The following is a 19554-nucleotide window of genomic DNA, read 5'->3' as shown; positions in this document are numbered from 1 at the left end:
GGCTCAGGTCATGATCCCAGGGCCATGGGGATCTCTCCAAGTTCCTAAAGGAAGTGAGAAAGCCCTTGAACTGGTAGCAGTGGGTAGATGGAGGGTTCTTGCTTTTCTGTAGGTGCCGAAGAATATGACCACTGAGTTTGGGCTGATTTAGGCCAGTGTGAGAACAATGGAAATCACATGCCTATCACAGGAGGCACACAGCACTGTGAGCTGGTTTGTGCACTGGATGCTGCCTCATCACTTTAAGAGTTAGAATTTTAGACTGATTTTAAAACTTGGTGTGACTGATTCAAGCAGGCAGCCTTTTTCAGGTATAAATATATCAATTCCCTGGACTTGTATCTCCCAGAATGTTCTCAAAACTGTTACATACATTTTATTGAAGTAAAAATTACAGTGAAATTACATAGATATTAAGGGTATAATTTGAAAAGTTTTGACAAATGTATATACTCATGTAATCAACACTCTAATCAAGATATACATTTATATCACTTAGAACATTCTTTCACGACCCCTTCCACACAGCCCTTACTCAAAGAGAACTATGTATGATTTCCATTTATGGGATTAATATTGTCCATTCTTAAAATTCATAGAAATACGATCAGCCTTTTGTATCTGGCTTGACACATTTCTGAGATTCACCCATGTTGTTGCATTTATCTACAGTTCATTCTTTTTTATTGTCAACTAGTATTCCATTTCATGGAGATCCCCAATTTGCTTCTCCAATAAGCCTACTGATGGACATTTAGGTTGTTTCCAGCTTTGCTGTGAATAAAGCTTCTATGGACATTAGCATACAAGTTTTTTTGGCAGACATGTTTCCATTTGTCTTAGATGAATGCCTAGAAATATATATATACATCAATTTGGGAAGTAGTGACACCTTAATATTGTCTTTGAGATCATAACACTTTATCTCAGTTTTCTCAGTAACAGTTTGTATTATTCATACAAATATACAAATACACAATATTATGCAGTGTAGTTCTTTAATGTTTTGTTATATTTATCCCTAAGGGTTCATACTTTCCACCCTATTCCAAGTGGCATTAATTTCATCTTCCAGTTCTTCACTGCCTAATCATAAAGTAATTGATTTTTGTGTAGCAATTTTACATCTTGAGACCTTGCTAAAATTCTAGTTTTTTGTATAATCTTAAAGATTTTCTACATATACAATCATATCATCTGCAAATAAAAGCAATTTCCTTTTCCTTTTGGACAGTCTTTGTATTTCTCTCCTCCCCCAGTACAATATTAACAGCAATCATGAGAATGAACATTGTTGACTTGTTCCTATCATGGCAAAAGTATTCACTTTCACCATTAACATCAGTTTTAAGGAAATTCCTATTGCTAGTTTGCTGAGAATTTTTATCATGAATGGTGGTTTTATCAAATGCTTTTTCTACATTTATTGAGAGGATTATCCAGTTATGGTAATCTTTATGTTTTGTTTGTTTTTGAGAGAGTAAGTACATGAGCTAGGGAGAGGAGCAAAGGGAGAAAGAGAATCCTAAACAGGCTCCATGCTCAGCACGGAGCCTGATGCAGGGCTCGATCCCACGACCCTGGGATCATGACCTGAGCAGAAATCAAGAATCAGATGCTTAACTGACTGAGCCACCCAAGTGCCCCAGTAATCTTTATGTTAATGATGAATTATAGGACCACCTGGGTGGCTCAGTTAAGTGTCCAACTGTTGATTTCAGCTCAGGGCATGGTCTCACAGTTCACGAGTTCAAGTGCCGCACTGGGCTCTGCACTGACTGACAGTGTGGAACTTGCTTGGGATTTCCTTCTCAAAAAATAAATAAGCTAAAAATTAAAAAATATGTGAACTATATTTCTTGACTTTTGAATGTTCTGTTGCATTTCTTGCATTCCTGGTATAAATCCCACTTGGTCATGATGTATTAACCATTCTACATATGAATTGAATTTGCCATTTAAAAAAAATGTGATCTGTGTCTGTGTTCATGAGGGATATTGACTTGTAGAGTTTTCTTCAAATCTCTTTACTTCTGGTAACAGTGTAATCCTGACCTGATATAGAATAAATTTAGAAGTGTTTCCTCCTTCTCTGTTTTCTGAAGAGTTTAAGTTGGATTGGTATTATTTCTTCCTGGAATATCTGAAACAATTTAGAGCACTAGCTAGTCTTTTAAGCCTGGGGGTTTCTTTTTGGAAAGATTTAAGTTATAGATCTAATTTCTTTAATTGATAAAGAGCTATCAACCTTTCTATTTTCTCTTGTGTTGGTTTTGGTAATTTGGTATTGTTGTAAAGTTGTACATAATATTCTCTGGTTGGTTTAACACATACAGGGGCGCCTGGGTGGCGCAGTCGGTTAAGCGTCCGACTTCAGCCAGGTCACGATCTCGCGGTCCGTGAGTTCGAGCCCTGCGTCGGGCTCTGGGCTGATGGCTCAGAGCCTGGAGCCTGTTTCCGATTCTGTGTCTCCCTCTCTCTGACCCTCCCCCGTTCATGCTCTGTCTCTCTCTGTCCCAAAAATAAATAAACGTTGAAAAAAAAATTTTTTAACACATATAGCATCTGTACTACTGTTTTTCTCACATCTTGGTAATGTGTCCTGTCACTTTTCTTGATCAGAGTAGAGACTTCTCTATTTTATTAAATCTTCCTTAAAAACCAGCATTGGTTCCACTGATTTTTCTCTATTGTTTGCCCTTTTTGCTTCATTGATTTTTGCTCTTATCCATATTATTTCCTTCCTTCTACTTATTTTTGGTTTACTTTTCTTTTTCTAGTTTCTTATGGTCATAGTTTAGATCGCTGATTTAAACTAAACCTTCATTTTTATTAGAAGCATTTAAATCCATCTCTTTCCCTCTAAGCGCTAGTGATACATTTAAAAAAATTGGGGGTGCCTGGGTGGCTCAGTCGGTTGAGTGTCCAACTTTGGCTCAGGTAATGACCTCATGGTTTGTGGGTTCAAGCCCCGCGTCGAGCTCTGTGCTGACAGCTCAGAGCCTGGAGCCTGCTTCCAATTCTGTGTCTCCCTCTCTCTCTGACCCTCCCCCACTCGCACTCTCTCTCTCAAAGTAAACATTAAAAAAAATTTTTTTAATTTGATATGGTTTCTATTTAGTTGAAAACATTTTAATTTCCCTGTGATTTCTTCCTTGCCCCACGGGTTATTCAGAAATGCGATAGTTTCCAAATATTTAGGGCCTTTCTGTATATTTTATTACCACTTATTTCTAATTTAATTCTGTGGTGGTTGGAAAATATACTCTAAGATTTCAAGCTTTTGAAACTTTTTGAGACCACCATGTTGTCTTAGTGAATATTCCATATGCAGTTAGGAATATATATCCTGCAGGTGTTGGGTATAGTATTTTATAAATGTTAACTAACTCAAGTTACTAGTTCAAATACTAGTTGAATACTAGTGTTCAAAATTCGAATTCCGTATTTTTTCCCTTGGATATTATATCATTTACCAAGAGAGCAATGTTCACTTCTCCCTTTACTTCTGTCAGTTTTTCCTTCATGTATTTTGAAGCTCTGTTGCTAGCTACATATACACTTACGATTGTCGTACCTTCCTCACTGACACACAAAATGTCCCTCTTTATTTCTGGTAATCCCTCGGGTCTTGAAGTCTACTTTGATATTCATATAGCTATAGAAACTTTTTTATGCTTCCTATTTTCATGGTATGTCCTTTCTAACTCTCTTGCTTGCAACTTTTATATCCATATTTAATTAAAGTACATCTCTTATAGGTAGTATATAGTTGGATTTTTTATAAAGGACTTTATTTTTTAGAGCAGTTTTAGGGTCACAGCAAAATGGAGCAGGCAGTACAGATATTCCCCGCACTCCCCCACCCCAACACATACACACAGCCTCACCCACTATCAACATCCCCATTCCAGAGTGGTATATTTGTTACATGAACACACCATCATTACTCAAAATCCATAGTTTACACTAGGGTTCACTCTTTGTTGTGTGTTCAATAAATTTTGACAAATGTATAATGCTATGTATGCACCACTGTGGTATCATACAGAGTAGCTCACAGTCCTAAAAATGCTCTATGTTCTATCTGTTCAGCCCTCCCTCCTTTCTAATCCTTGGCAACAACCATCATACTTTTTACTATTTCCATAGAGTTACCTTTTCCAGAATACCATAGTTGGAAGGATTGGCTTAACACTGTCATATGCATTTAAGTTTCCTCCTTTTCTTTTCATGGCTTGATAACTGATTTCTTTTTAGCAATGAATCACATTCCATTGTCTGGATATACAACTGTTTGTCCACCTACTGAAGGACATTTTTGTTGCTTCCAACTTTGGCAATTATGAATAAAACTTACTATAAACATCCATATGTAGGCTTTCGTGTGGACATAATTTTTCAACTCATTTGGGTAAATACCAAGGAGTATGACTGCTGGCTCATATGGTAAGATTATGTTTAGTTTTGTAAGAAAACACCAAACTGTCTTCCAAAGTAGCTGTACTATTTTGCATTCTCACCAACAATGAATGAGTTTCTGTTGTTCCCCATTCTTGCCAGCATTTGAGGTCATCAATGTTTGAATTTTCACCATTTTAATAAGTCATAATGATATCTCAGTGTTGGTTTAATTTGCAATTACCTAAGATAGGATGTTGAACACCTTTTCATATGCTTACTTGCCATCCATCTTCTTTGATGAGGTGTCTGTTCAGATCTCTTGCCCATTTTTTAAAATAAGTTTGAGAGGGGCGCCTGGGTGGCTCAGTCGGTTAAGCGGCCGACTTCGGCTCAGGTCATGATCTCATGGTCCGTGAGTTCGAGCCCCGCATCAGGCTCTGTGCTGACAGCTCAGAGCCTGGAGCCTGTTTCAGATTCTGTGTCTCCCTCTCTCTGACCCTCCCCCATTCATGCTGTCTCAAAAATAAATAAACGTTAAAAAAAAAAAATAAATAAATAAATAAAGTTTGAGAGAGAGCATGCATGTACAGGGGAGGGACAGAGAGAATCCCAAGCAGACTCTGCACTGTCAACACAGAGCTGGACTTGGGATTCGAACCCATGAACCATGAGATCATGACCAGAAGCCAAAATCAAGAGTCAGGCCTTAACCAACTGAGCCACCCAGGCACCCCTACATCTGTTGCCCATTTTTAAATCAGGTTGTTTTCTTGTTGAGTTTTAACAGTTCTTTGTACATTATAGATAATCCTTTATCAGATATGCTGTTGCTTCTCATTTTCTTGACAGTGTCTTACACAGAGCAGAAGTTTTTAACTTGATGAAATACAAATTATCATTTATTTCATGGATCATGCCTTTGGTGTTACATCTAAAAGGTGATCACCGGGGCGCCTGGGTGGCTCAGTTGGTTAAGCGGCTGACTTCGGCCCAGGTCATGATCTCGCAGTTTGTGAGTTCGAGCCCCGCATCGGGCTCTGTGCTGACGGCTCAGAGCCTGGAGCCTGCTTCTGATTCTGTGTCTCCTTCTCTCTCTGCCCCTCGCCCACTTGTGCTCTGTCTCTATCAAAAATAAATAAAATGTAAAAAAATAAATAAAAGGTGATCACCAAGCCCAAGGTCATCTAGATTTATCTAGATTTAACATCTGGATGTGATCTTCTAGGAGTCTTATAGTTTCATGTTTTACACTTAGGTCTGTGATCAATTTTGTGTTAATTTTTGTGATGGGTGCAAGGCGTTTTTGTTTATTTTTGGGTTTGTTTTTGTGGCTATACAATTCCAGTACATGTTGAAAAGATCACCTTCGCTCCACTGTCAGAGATCTGTTGGCTATGTTTGTGTGGGTTGGATCTTAACTACTTGGCCTTTTAATTGAAATTTTTAGTCTCTTTCCTTCCACATAATTTTTGATATGTAAGGGTTTAAGTCAGTCACTTTGCTGTTTTCTAATTGCCCCATATTCTTTTTCCTTCCTATATTCTTTATTTCCTGCTCTCTGGGTTAAATGTGTCTAATTCCTCATTGCTAATTTCTCATTGTTTTTAAACCATACTTTTTTGTGGTTTCTCTGTTCACATTTTAAAACTTTTTCCCCAGATTGGATATATCTATAGACTTATATTCAAGTTCATTAATCCTTAAGTATCCAATAGCTCATATGATGAGTTGTTCATTTTAGTTCTTGAGTTTACAATTTCCATGTCTCTGATGAGATTCTCTACTTGTTCACTCTTTATGATCATTTCTCCTGTAAATCCTTGAACGTATTTAAATAGCATCTTTACAGTTCTATTGTGTTAATTACCAAATAGTGGGTCATTTGGGGGTCTATTTCTAATAACTGTTTTTTAATAGGGCATATTTTCCTGTTTTGCATGGCAAGTAATTTTTATTCTAGGATGAATGTTGTGGATGATACCCTTGAAGGAGTCTGGATTATGTCATCTTCTTTTAAGTGGTATTTTATTCTTTGGGACTGTTTGTTTGACCTTAGGCTAGCCAGTCCATAGACCATATTGGACTGTTTTTGTCAACTTTTATTGGAACATAGCCACTGCCCACTTTTTTACATATTGTCTACAGCTACTTCTACACTAAAACAGCAGGACTACATAGTTGTGACACAGAACTATACGGCTCACAAACCTAAGTCCTATGCGATCTTGCCCTTTAAGAAAGTTTGCCAACTCCTGCTCTAGGATTCACACCAGACTCCTAAGGTGTCAGGTTTCACTGAGGTGTCTCCATTTGGGTTGGTCTGGTTACTCCAAGGATTCTGCGGCACTAAGTCTTGCAAATTATTTTCCTGTACATGCGCATCCTAAGTCCTCAGACAAGTACTCTTGATGAGACCCCATCAGATGGGAGACCCCACTTTTGCCTCCCTCCCAACAGCTCCCTTATCTCTTGAAACTTCTGTTTCAGTAATCCAATCTCTTCAGCTCAGTAGCATCAACACTCTAGTTAGGGCCAATTTCCCCAAGATAATGCTGGAAGATGCTCCCAGGCAGAATCTCAGGATGCTTAATTAAGGGGTTTAACAGTCTGTGTTTCTATTCTCCCAAAGATCACAGTCCTGTGCTGGTGTTCAATGCCTGAAAATATCTGCCCACATATTTTGTCCAGGTTTAAAGTTGTTTTTTGTGAGGGTACATCCGGCACTAGTTATTTTGTTATGGTAGATAAAGCTGCTTTTTACAGAACCAGAGATCCTAGAAAACAAAATATTGTGATAATTCTACTCATGGCCTTTTGACATTTACTGAATAATCATTTTCAGGTTAACTATGTACAATTCCCTTAACCATCCCGGATAGTACAAAGTAGACACTATGTAAGTCATTACATGTTGGCCATGTACAACCAGGAGAGTTCCCGTCTGCAGGGAGTTCAGTCTAGTAAATTAGACAAACATTATACACATCCCCTTTTCCCTTTTTGAAATACATCTCTAGCAAGGCATACAGAACTAGAGGTAATTAAAAGCAGAGGGCTAGATTTCCTCCCCTTTCCCACCATATATCCTTATTGGAGGTAGTATTATGAGAGACATTGGATAGGCTTTATAGAAATCTAAAAAAATATAGGGCAAAGGTCACCTCTTCTGGACTTTGATTATAAAGTGTTTAAAAAAAACTACAATTACCATGCATTTAAATCCATTTTTAATCTTAAGATCAGTAGTTTCTAAAATAAGTCAACTGAGTTTGATTTTGTGAATTTGTCTAGAGCTATGTCTTTTTGGTCCAAAAACTAAGATATAACCAAGGATCATAATCCTATAGAGGCTTTACCTGTGCTTTCTTATGGCTACACTCCCTCCAGTGAAGTTGCTTTGTATTTTGCTACTGTTAAGTCCTATCTTAAGACAGGACGTGCAAGCTTAGAAGGCACATTGTGAGCACTGCAGTCTACTTACTGACCGGACATCAAACGAGAGTGAGACATTTAGGGGGGGAGAAACTTTTAACCTTATTTTAAATTAATCTGAGCTTTTCATATAGTTTCATAGGGAATATCTCATTCAGAAGAAAAAAAAAAAAACAGGTGGCTTTGCCTCATCTAACTTGTGTTGGCTAAAGGTTGTCATTCTCTTTGAATTGTAAACCTCTAACCAGAGGACAAAGCCTGACTCTGGAAACAGTCCAAGATGTGTAGGCTCATGAGGCTTAAGGCAGGAGCAAATGTCTGATATGCTTGTTTCTCTCAACAGTACAGATCAGGGGTTGGCAAACATTTTCTGTAAAGGGCCAGACAGTAAATATTTTAGGCATCTCAGGCTACACGGTTTCTGTCAAAACCACTTAACTCTGCCACTGTAGCATGAAAGTAGCCGTAGAGAACACATAAGCAGATAACACAGCTGTGTTCTAATAAACTTAATTTACAAAAACAGGCAGCTAGGATTTGATCTAGAGTTTGCTGAACCCTGGTGCACATAAATTAGCAAAAGTTTAACTGTTTTTAGTTTTATAAAATGTTCAAGATCTTGAAAAAAGGTTTTCCTATTTTGTAAATTGCCAGTTTTACTGAATGGTTATCTTTTCTGTTGATGAGATAAAGCTGTTATTACCTCCCAACTCCTGCAAGTGACCAACAGTGGTAGAGAACTATTTCTACATGCTACCTAATCACACAGTATTTTGCATGTGGTAACTTCAAAATGAAACTTTTCTTTTGACAGATAAACACTACAGGTGAAGATTGGTAAAAAGAAGCACTGATTACTGCAGTGGCCTGGAGAGGAAAAGCGCTGGTCGGTATCACATGGACAAGCTCAGTGTTTTCCAAAGATGCTGTTGAAGTAGTCTTTGCTACTGCTTTCCTTCAAAGCTCTTCATAACATGGGCTGCATGAAATCAAAGCAAACTTTCCCATTTCCTACCACATGTGAGAGTGAGAAGCAGCATGCAAGTGAAGAAAGCTTTATGTCTGGAGACAGATTTCTACCTAGGATGCCTTCTCCAGTTAATGTCGAACAGGAAGTGAAGAAACCATCAGGGCCCGAAACTGTGGTCTTCGAATTTGCACATCGCCTGTCCCAGGAAATCCTGAGTGATGCCTTGCAGCAGTGGGCAGGCAATAACATCAAGTACTATGACATCCCATATATTGAGAGTGAGGGGCCTTGACGCTGTAGGATGATGATAACTTCTTGAATTGTGGATAAAGTTGGTGCTAGCTTAAATACATGAAACAATAGCAAAAACTGATGTGAATATATACAAATAACTACGTCTGGATGTAAAAAAAAAAAGTCTATGGTAATATCAAGAGTATACAATACTTATGTGAAATATGTTAAGCACTTTTTATGTTAACAGTGATTTCTACCTGCTTGGTCTTGGATTTTAGTCATTTAAAGGGCTAAACATAGGTCCTGTACCACAGTAATCAACTGGTATGTCATAGCACTTTCTTCCTGAGGCAGTAATAGAATCACCAAAGAAATCCAATGGTTATTTTAAAGACACTCCTTTTAAAATTACTATTTTTTAATTTACACACATACATACAAATAAGACATGAGAAGGTTTTTTTTTACCCCAAAACGCCTTGGCAAGGAAATGGCACTTAAGCCACAGTAATTAACAGTGGGTCTTGTTTGTCAAAACCATTTGTGTCAAGGATTCCTACTTCTTAACACAAATGATCAAGCAGTAGAAAGCAACCCATGCAGAAATAGTCCACTTTGAAACCTGTCCTTAAGATATTTTTGTAGATGAAAAGCCTAACTACCACCTTGAACCTCAGGGCCCTAACTAACCTCAGCTATTATTGGATGACTCAAGACATCGCACATACGGCACCCGAACGAGATACAATTTACAGAAGTCATGACATTAACGTTTATGGTATTGAATTAAGCAGCCCAGTGATATAACAAGAAAACAAGAATTTTTACAAATAGAAATACAGTAAATTTTAAAATAAATAACAGAAGCCCTAGTCAAGGTAGAAAGCAGAACCTGTTCTCAGTGCTGCATGTATGTTAAGTTTTACCGTCTCAAAGATGCAGAAGGTTGGTATATGGGAAATCGTTCCCATTTTTCTTATTGACTGGTGGGACCAGTCTATGCATGAGTATATACAGTTGTATTACAAAACAAAAGATCAAACGCTCCTCCAAAGAGTATTCATGTGTGTGTACGGTTAACAATGCCCTTAAAGCATTTAAAGCCATATATGATTTTCTTAAATTTGTCTACCTTTTTGAGGAAGTTTTTTAACAAGTAACTACTGTTTGAGATCAATGGTAATAGAAAATTTGGGAGGGGAAGAAGATATTGAGAAGACATACCTGTAGAAAAATTGGGATGCAGTCACTGGAATTTTCATCAAGATTTGCTGCACACTGACTTTAATTGGAAAGGGAATTATTTTTAAGTCTGTGTGCATTAGATTCTTTTATTTCCAACAGACCCTGGTCACCAATATCTAAAGAAAGGCAGAAGAAGACCTGCGAAATATGTATTTGGCCTTAAAAGCAGGCGGAAATGCTACCTCTAGTTCTAACCATGATACTTTGAAACCCACAAATAGAGTGAATTCTCCCGGTTGCATGGACAAAGAAAGTTCTTTGAAGTGAGTGATGTGCTATCTTTCCGTTGCCTTTAGACACTTGGTCATTCAACTTTCATTTTACCTAGTCCCAAGATCTGAACTGTCCTGTTGTACTTGCAATCTAGAAACAAAGTAGAAAAACCTCACCATCCCCATTTATACAAGGATCTGAAGTCATAAGACCAAGGGACAAAAAGTTTTCTGAAAGTGCAAAACATATTTCCAGCTCATGAAGAAAAATTTAGGTTTTTGAGTATACTAATGACTCTGACAAAAGCTTAGATGTTGCTGTTTTTCATTCATTTTGTATCTCACATCAGGATATTTTTGCTGCAAAGTCACTCACTGTTTAAAAGGTGTAATTAAGTATGTAAGGTAATACAATATTATGGTGAGAACACAAAGCCATAGCTACACTAAATTTTTCAGCATACATAGGGATGTAGACTGGCGAGTTTTATTACAGCTAAGTATTTTAACCTCAGGTTTCTCCTGTGCCTGGGCCCCTATTTCCAAGGGGGGTAGCAGGCACGCCTGTTCAGATCCATATCTAGCTAGAAGTATAATCTCTGTTGCCCTGACACTATGGCAGTATGGTTTTGTCACCAAGCACCAACCCCTCACTCCTGAATCATTTTAACAGAGTATAGTATCTTGTAGTATAGACTTATCTTGGAAATATATGCTGTATTATGTCAAAACATGGACAAGGAACTACAAGGCTTGCGTAATCAGTGAGTTAGCAGATAAACCAAGTTGGAGGCAGGCAGGAAAAAGAACTGGATAAGCAAATGTATACCACATGTGATCATTATCAAGATACAGTTTGGCCTTGATGACGAGACAGATGAGAACATCTTTGATAGGATTCCTTCTATCATACCTTCATATTTAAATACTGGATTTACTTCACTTTGAACTTTCATGAACAGTAAAAGGTCTATTTGAGAAGGAAGGAACATATAAAACAGATGACTGGAAGAATTATTAGCTACTGGAAAGGGAGACATTTGTTCCAACTTCTATCACAAACACAGATGAAATAAGAATAGTGGCCAAATCATAAGGGAAAGGAAACTGGGGGGGAAAGAGGGCCCAAGAAACAGCACTCACGTCAGGCTCCATCAGAAGACACACTGCAAAACAAGTCTCCAATGTTCTTGACTGAGGGAAGGGACACAGTAGCAAGTTCCTTTCTTTACCACCCTGACAGGTGACCAACTACTGACTCTTTTCTCTCGAGAACATCCAGGATAGGCGCAGATGAGCCGCAGCCAGTGCGACAAAGAACCTGCTGATGGCAACTGTAAACGAAGATTCTCAGAGGAAGCGTGCAGGTTCCTCACTTACACAGACTCACGTAACCCCGCAAAAGTGCTTCCCTGCTCCCTTCTCCAGTTAAAGGTCTCCTGTGTGCTCTTACCTTTCAGTTACAAGCCTTTGATCCCAGAGTGCTCCATTTTCAGTTGCCTTATCTGTCCTTTGCTAACCACCTATGGTCATTAGCACTCAAAGCACAATTTGGAAGGGGATAAAAACGATCCTAGTTCCAAAGGAATAATTTGTGTCAAATTGCCTTATTAGTATTAAAAATAGACATACTGCTGAATGAATGAGCTAGCATGACACATGTATCCTACTTAACATCATTGCCATTTTATGAGATGAGGGAACTATACTTTTTTATTGTATAGTTTTAGGAATCAAGTAAATTCAAGGAATAGTAGTTAAAAAACAAAGTTCCAACAAATCTATTGTTTGCTTAATCATAAGGCCCTCACTATGTATCTGTGTGGCCAAATAGAACATATCTTCCTTGGGCAAGTGGGCACAAGCTCAGATGTACTCCCTATCTCTTACATTGCAAAACTCACATTTTGTTAGCTAATTCTCTTCCTGTAAGACTTAGCTATGAAATGGTATATTTTTTCCAAATATTTTTGAGAAAACATTTTTTTCTAACTGTACAATAAAAGTCTAGTCGCAATTAACTAGCTATGAGTTCTTATTAAAGCAAATGCCTTTCAACATTGTATACTGTCAAATTTTTTGACATAAAGAACATTTTATGCATGTCTAATGAATACAAAGTGAATAAAAATACAAATAATTTCTTGGATCATTCAGGTCCAATTTAAGAGCTTTAAGAATATAAATGTAAACATGTCCATTATCATGCTGTCTTTAGTCTAAATCTGTTCCTCACTTTTTGGGGGGCGGAATGCTTCATGTTAAATATTAAAAACAGAAAATTTAAAGCAACTCCTTCTAGACTGCAATTTCCTCATCTAAAAGAGGAGTGCAGGATATAAGTTTTGATGTCTTTCTCAGTTCTTCCACCTTTGTTATTGAAATCTGAAATTTTCTTCATTTCTGAGGGGTTTTGGATGAAGGAAAAACTGTAACAAGTTATAAATGACAAACTGGCCTTTAAAGGTCATTCTTCTCTAGACTTTAATGTGCCAAGTCTGGAACACCCTGCAGTTTCTTGTGTACCTTAAAAACTTATTTTGTCAACAGTACCAATTATTGAAGGTATTTATATTTTGAACAAAACTCCTGCTTTCGACTTTTTTTTCCTCCTGATTTAAACTACATAATGGCAAATAATTTCCCACACTTCCTAATTTCTCATTCTGTCAGTTTAACAAATCCTAAAAAAACAATGAGAAATAATGCTTTCACTTTCACTATAGGAAGGATTCTGGTTAATTTTAGGGAAGACCAAAGATGAGTTAATAATACTAGAGAGATAACCTCATAAAAACCTTTTTGCTTTCCCTGAGATTTCTAATATTATAAAAGGAACACTTCTACAGTAACATAATTATTTTAAAATAGATTTATTCATGCAGAAAATTCTATGAAGCATTAACACAATAGACAAAAAAATTTCAGGGCCATTTCTTAATCATCTATATATAGGTTTATTTAATCAATGTACAAACTACTACCCAAAGCCAAAACATAAGGTTCCCATTTCAATTAGAGATTTCAACTCCACAATCTCTAAAGAATTTTAAATTTTCCCATCTATAAAGCAGGGGCTGGCAAACATTTTCTGCAAAGGATCACACAGTAAATATTTTAGGCTTTGCTAGCCTGACAATCTCTGTTGCAACTACTCAAAGCACCCATAGACAATATGTAAAGAGATGAGTATAGTTACGTTCCAATAAAGCTTCATTTGTGGACACTGATACTTGAATTTCATGTAATTTTCACACATCATGTAATATTAGTATTTGCTTTCTTCCTCTAACCATTTAAAAATGCAGAAACCATTCTTAGCTGGTGGAAAAATAAATAACAGGCAGCAGGCCAGATCTGGCCGATGTGCCATAGTTTGCCAACATCTGCTCCAAAATAATCCCTTAAAAATCCAGTCACCTTATAATTTCAAATCGTTACTTGCCAGAGATTTAAAGTAACTATTCAAATCTTCTTCAGTAACTTCTTTTAGATTAGCCGGTTTCCATTTTGGGCTCTGGTCTTTATCTATTAAAACTGTCAAGTGAAGACATAAGAAATGTTAGTACATTTCTTCCAGGTATTACCAGATTTTAATTGCAGAACTGACAGAAACTACCTTACACAAGGCATATTTTCTATAGCACTTTCTGCAAAGTTTAAATCTTTGTATATGTTCCATTTTTCTTTTTAAATTAAGCCCCAACAGAATTTGGATGGATAATGACCCATGTGGTTATCTCCCAACCTGCTAAGTCTGATGCCCGGAACTTGAATATAGCCTATGAACTAATGTGGTTTAAGACTTGGAACTCTTTTTCCTTCTTCAAACAAAACTGTAAATGAAATCTTCCTGTTATAAAACAGCTAAAACCAGGGTTGGTGTAGTTTAAAGGGAAGGCAGGGGAGGGTGGAGGGCCCAGATCTGCCTTCTAACCTCCTCCACATTGAATTGAAAGGAAAATTACTTAGAAGGGGATGACTTTATGCATAATTAAACGAGGATACTGTTTTGCTGAATCCTCTGGTTCACACAGCTCTGCATTAAAATACCAGACCACCTTCAGGTTATCATAAGAAACTCAACTTCTCTTATTTCGGTGTAGTCATCATTTAGTGTAGCCACATAGCATCCCCACAGGATCATAAGTATGAGGCAATAGGCAAACCTCTCCTTTAAAAAGGTAGGCGAGTGTCCACTTCCTGGTTGTGACTGTATACTATAGTTATACAAATGTTACTGTTTGGGAAAACTTGGAGGGCACATAGGATCTCTCTATATTATTTCTTAAAACTGCATGTTAATATACAATTATCTCAAAAATTTTTTTAAAAGAGAAAGGGACTAGGTATGGTTATGGGAGGGAATTTCAACCATATTTAAAATGTAAATAATTCTTGTGAATGATAAAAATATTTAAACATAAAAATTCTGAACTTAAAAAACCAAATTTAGTATTAAAAAGTTAAATAAAGAAGCAATCTGGAAACCAAGAAACAGGAAGTAAAGGGGCTTTCCGCATTATTAAATGTGGATACTAGAGGTTTTTAAGGCTTGGCTGCCTAGCTACATGATTCTAGCTAGTATCAGATCAGTGGTAACACTGAACACTGATGTTATGATCCCTGCCAATTTGACAGTTTTACATTCCCCAGACAGCATAAGTAAAAATAATTCTGGAACATTTCTTCAAGAATCTCTTCCTTTTTAAGCCCTCTGGCCAATGCTATCATGCTATCTACCTCCTTGACAGTCTGAAGGGCAAAATGAAAGAGAATATTAGTCAAATCTGTATGTTCTTTTATTTCAAACTGACATAATTTTTTACTTAGCATAGATATAACAAGTTCTTGCCATGTAGACAGCTCGGGGTTTTTCAAGTCTCGTGAGGCACCCACTCAAATCCCATTTGGTAACTCTCTAGCTCTGCTGAAATAACCTATTTTTATTTTCTTCTATAACCAGGAAGAAGTTTATTCTAGATGTTAAGAGTAAGAATTTTTAACAACCACTTCCCTAATTTGCTAGTTTATTTTATCTAATTTGCTAACATATTTTATCATTAGCAAACTGTAGCAAACATTTTGTTACTATCCAAGAACACCAAACAGTTTTACCCAGAATAGATACTGCTTTCAAAATAAGGAGCTTATGCTAAAGATGGGGCAGTATACTTTCTCTTCATTAGAAAGTAGCTTGATAAGCTCTTGCCTTATGAATCAGAATGTTGATGCTGCTTGGTTTTAACTCTGTTTCCTTAAGATAATAGACAGTAAATATGAAAAAAAAAACCTTCATTTTTTAAGTTTAAGAAGGGCTGCTATAACATATAATGAGTATTTTAGCAATAAAACCCAAATAGCACACATGTCCTTCTAATAACCAATAGTTGTCTAGGCTCTGATCCACATGCAGCAAGAATTTGCAGGGAATTAGTGGGAAAAGTGCTTATTTTACCTGGTTTCTATAAAACATATAGCCATCTCCTCTGACTCAATTCCCTGTGTCTTCTAAGAGAATTTAAACCCCTGCTTATTTTTTTTTTAATTTTTTTTTAACATTTATTCATTTTTGAAAGACAGAAAGAGACAGAGCATGAATGGGGGAGGGGCAGAGAGAGAGGGAGATACAGAATCTGAAGCAGGCTCTAGGCTCTGAGCTGTCAGCACAGAGCCCAATGCGGGGCTTGAACTCACGGACCACAAGATCATGACCTGAGCCAAAGTCAGCCGCCCAACCGACTGAGTCACCCAGGCGCCCCTAAACCCCTGCTTATTTCTGATATTTTATCATGCCATAAATTAAGATAATTCTACAATGGTGACCAGTATTTATCAAAGCTTACAGCTCAGAGAACATAATCTTTTATTTAGATAAAGTAAATACAGAGTCTGTACTATATTAAAGTGATCAATAAAAACATTAAAAAATTAGATGTGCAAAACACATGCAAAGGTTAAGAACTCATTTTATACAACATAAAAAACAGCTATTATTTATAGGGATATGAGCTTATACATAAAAAATTGTTGCAAATTTGCTAAAAACAAAAAAAAATCAACCATTTCACTTGCTTTTTCTAAATATGCTGACTTTGGAGATGATAAAGATAAACCAGAAATTAATAAGAACACTAGCACATGTTACCAATTATGTCATACGGTTTTTCTCAATGTCAATTTTGAACTTGTCAGGTATAGGCAAAGAGGTAATGGTAGAGATTCAATGCTGCTGGGATTTTGCCAGGCCAATACTAGAAAGAAGAGGGGCAGGGGACTTGAGGGCTTCTTGCAAGGGAATAAATGCACCTTTCAAAGGTTTCAGCAACAGAATGAGTGTTCAAACTCAGCTGCACTTAGCAGAGGCAGTCTGTGTGACTGTAGAAGCAGGGTCACCTCTTAGAAATTAGGGAGCAGTGACACAAGGTTATGTGAATTTTTCAAACAATATTGGTTTTAAAGACAGATCTTCCCTTATATGTCAGTTGGTAATATTAAAATAGCAACAACTTTGCAATCTTTATGAAGGTATAATTTTCACTAATAAAACAACTATCATCTTTGATTAACAGTATAGGCTCGCAAATCCTATTTCCATAATAGCCAGGAAGAAGACAACCATCACTTACCTGCCCTAACACCTTCATGAAAGTCATGGCCTCCCTGAAAGAAAATGAGATTAAATGGTGAATTTCCAGGCATCCTTATTCGCAATGATGATCTCTCCCCTCCACCCACTGTAGCCTCCTACCCCCATGGCCATAGCCTGAAATATACATTTAGAGACTGGACTGCCTTTATGACCCACTCTCTGATCACCACCTCTGATTCTTATCTGCTCGAGTATCTTCACTTGGAAATCTCTGACCCCACTGAACACCACCGATACTACAACTTTCCCACCACTCACCTTGCTCTTCATCCAGCCCAGTCTCCCCAGTCCATTAATGTGGTCACCTTGCCTCAAAAATGCCCTCAACTCCCTCAAGCCTTTTTCCTCCCTCTAGTCTTTCCTGGCAAAATCCCAGCACCAGCTGCCCCTACCATTTACCTCTGCCTTCTTTCGAGCAGCTAAACCTTGCTGCAGAAAAATCATACAACTGTGACTGGTTTCATTTAAAATTCATGACCATACAGAGTTGCTAAACTTAACAATTCAGGAAACAACAGATGCTGGTGAGGATGTGGAGAAACGGGAACCCTCTTGCACTATTGGTGGAAATGCAAACTGGTGCAGCCACTCTGGAAAACAGTGTGGAGGTTCCTCAAAAAATTAAAAATAGAACTATCCTACAACCCAGCAATAGCACTACTAGGAATTTATCCAAAGGATATATAGGGGCACATGTACCCCAATGTTTATAGCAGCACTTTCAACAATAGCCAAATTATGGAAAGAGCCTAAATGTCCATCAACTGATGAATGGATAAAGAAATTATGGTTTATATACACAATGGAATACTACTTGGCAATGAGAAAGAATGAAATCATGCCATTTGCAGCAACATGGATGGAACTGGAAGGTATTATGCTGAGTGAAATAAGTCAGTCAGAGAAAGACAGATATCATATGTTTTCACTCATATCTAGATCTTGAGAAACTTAACAGAAGACCATGGGGGAAGGGAAGGTGAAAAAATGGTTACAAACAGAGAGGGAGGGAGGCAAACCTTAAGAGATTCTTAAATACAGAGAACTGAGGGTTGATGTGGGGGGTGGGGTGGGAGAGGGGTAAATGGGTGATGGGCATTGAAGAGGGCACCTGTTGGGATGAGCACTGGGTATTGTATGTAAGCGATGAACCATGGGAATCTACCCCAAAACCAAGAGCACACTTTACACACTGAATGTTAGCCAATTTGACAATAAATTATATTTTTAAAAAATTAAAAAAACTTAAAGTTCATGACCACAAACCTCAAACAGGCACGGAAAACTGCCTAACAATCCATGTTCTCTTCCCCGCTTCCCAGGATGATAATTCTAACTGCCTTCTACCTTCTCAACCTCTAATCCTAGCATATCTCTAGTTCTTCTCCTGGCATCATCAGTGTCAGCAGCATAACTCAGTGACTGACTACAATTCATATGTCTGGGCTCACCTCCTGGCTCCACTACATGGTTGGTAGCTATGTGACCTTTATCTACTAATTTCATTAATGCCAAGCTTCCTTACATGAAATGGCAACATCAATACATCCATCACAGGATTATCTTACTCCACATCCCAGCACAGTGTCTGACACACAGTTAAGTATCCAGTAAATGCTATTCGTATCATCAACATAATCTTTTTTCTCTATTGGATCATTTCCAATCAATTATAAACATGTTCTAGTATCTTCCACCTTATAAAATAACAAGGAACCTCACTTGATTCCACAATCCTAACTTCTACCGTACTTCTGTTTTAAGAAGAAAGAGTTGTGTACATATAGCCGTCACTTCTCCACACGCCATTTATTCATTTCCTCTCCAACTCACCATACTATAACTTTTGCCCCCACACTCTAAACGACGCCAAAACCACCTGTAACTTCAGTGTTGCCATATGCTGAGTATGACTTTATCCTCCCCTACTGGACACTTTCACAGTGCTTCTTCCTCCGTGAAACATTGATCTCTTGCTTTCATGACTCTCCTGGTTCTTCCACCTCTGTCCTTTTTCTCTTCCACCCTATTCAAAATTTCTTGGGGCTCAGATCCGGGCTCTCTCATTTTCCTTCTATATGCTCTTACCCATTCTATACCCAACACATGAGCGCCTGAGTTATCAATTCTGTTGAGATACAAGATCACGTCACTCCTCTACTCAACATCCAGTACCTTCCCATGTTATTCAGAACAAAAGCCAGAGTTTTATAAAGACCTTTGAGGAAGCTACATATGCTCTGCCCAGTCCTTCTCTACCCTGTTAGCTCTCACCTCATCTCTCTCACTCACTTGACCCTCCTTCTCTGCCCATGCCACCCATCAAGGCTTCCTGCAGCTCCTGAAACAGGCAGGCACACCCCTGCCTCATGGCTTTGTACTGCCTCTGCCTGGATGCTCTT

At 37.7% G+C, this 19554-nt stretch overlaps 2 protein-coding genes across 11 annotated transcripts in view; one reads left to right on the top strand and one right to left on the bottom strand.

Annotated features, from left to right (window-relative positions):
- CUNH2orf88 (chromosome unknown C2orf88 homolog) overlaps positions 1 to 12558 on the top strand; it is a 33714-nt gene extending 21156 nt beyond the window's left edge. The window contains exons 2-4 of one of the 6 annotated variants that reach the window (XM_047085976.1): positions 8651 to 9230; positions 10388 to 10551; positions 11783 to 12558. In XM_047085976.1, the coding sequence (XP_046941932.1) occupies positions 8811 to 9098 (288 nt within the window). In that variant the 5' untranslated portion in view covers positions 8651 to 8810 and the 3' untranslated portion in view covers positions 9099 to 9230; positions 10388 to 10551; positions 11783 to 12558. Of the gene's footprint in view, positions 1 to 8650; positions 9231 to 10387 lie in introns of all 6 variants that reach the window. The other 5 variants (XM_047085975.1, XR_006963071.1, XM_047085974.1 and 2 more) reach the window with 5 other exon arrangements.
- A 799-nt stretch (positions 12559 to 13357) lies between these two features.
- HIBCH (3-hydroxyisobutyryl-CoA hydrolase) overlaps positions 13358 to 19554 on the bottom strand; it is a 119754-nt gene continuing 113557 nt past the window's right edge. For all 5 annotated transcript variants that reach the window (XM_047085973.1, XM_047085972.1, XM_047085969.1 and 2 more), the window contains 2 exons: positions 17130 to 17163; positions 13358 to 14037 (listed from right to left, as the gene is read on the bottom strand). In XM_047085973.1, coding sequence (XP_046941929.1) covers positions 13922 to 14037; positions 17130 to 17163 — 150 coding nt within the window. In that variant the 3' untranslated portion in view covers positions 13358 to 13921. The remainder of the gene's footprint in view (positions 14038 to 17129; positions 17164 to 19554) is intronic.

This window comes from Lynx rufus, unplaced genomic scaffold (genome assembly GCF_022079265.1).
Source record: "Lynx rufus isolate CCGP_SWC_20201006 ecotype Redwood Valley unplaced genomic scaffold, mLynRuf1.p SCAF_2, whole genome shotgun sequence".
Lineage (NCBI taxonomy): Eukaryota > Metazoa > Chordata > Mammalia > Carnivora > Felidae > Lynx > Lynx rufus.
Note: the sequence above shows the minus strand (reverse complement) of the source record. Positions and strands in the feature narration are given on the sequence as shown.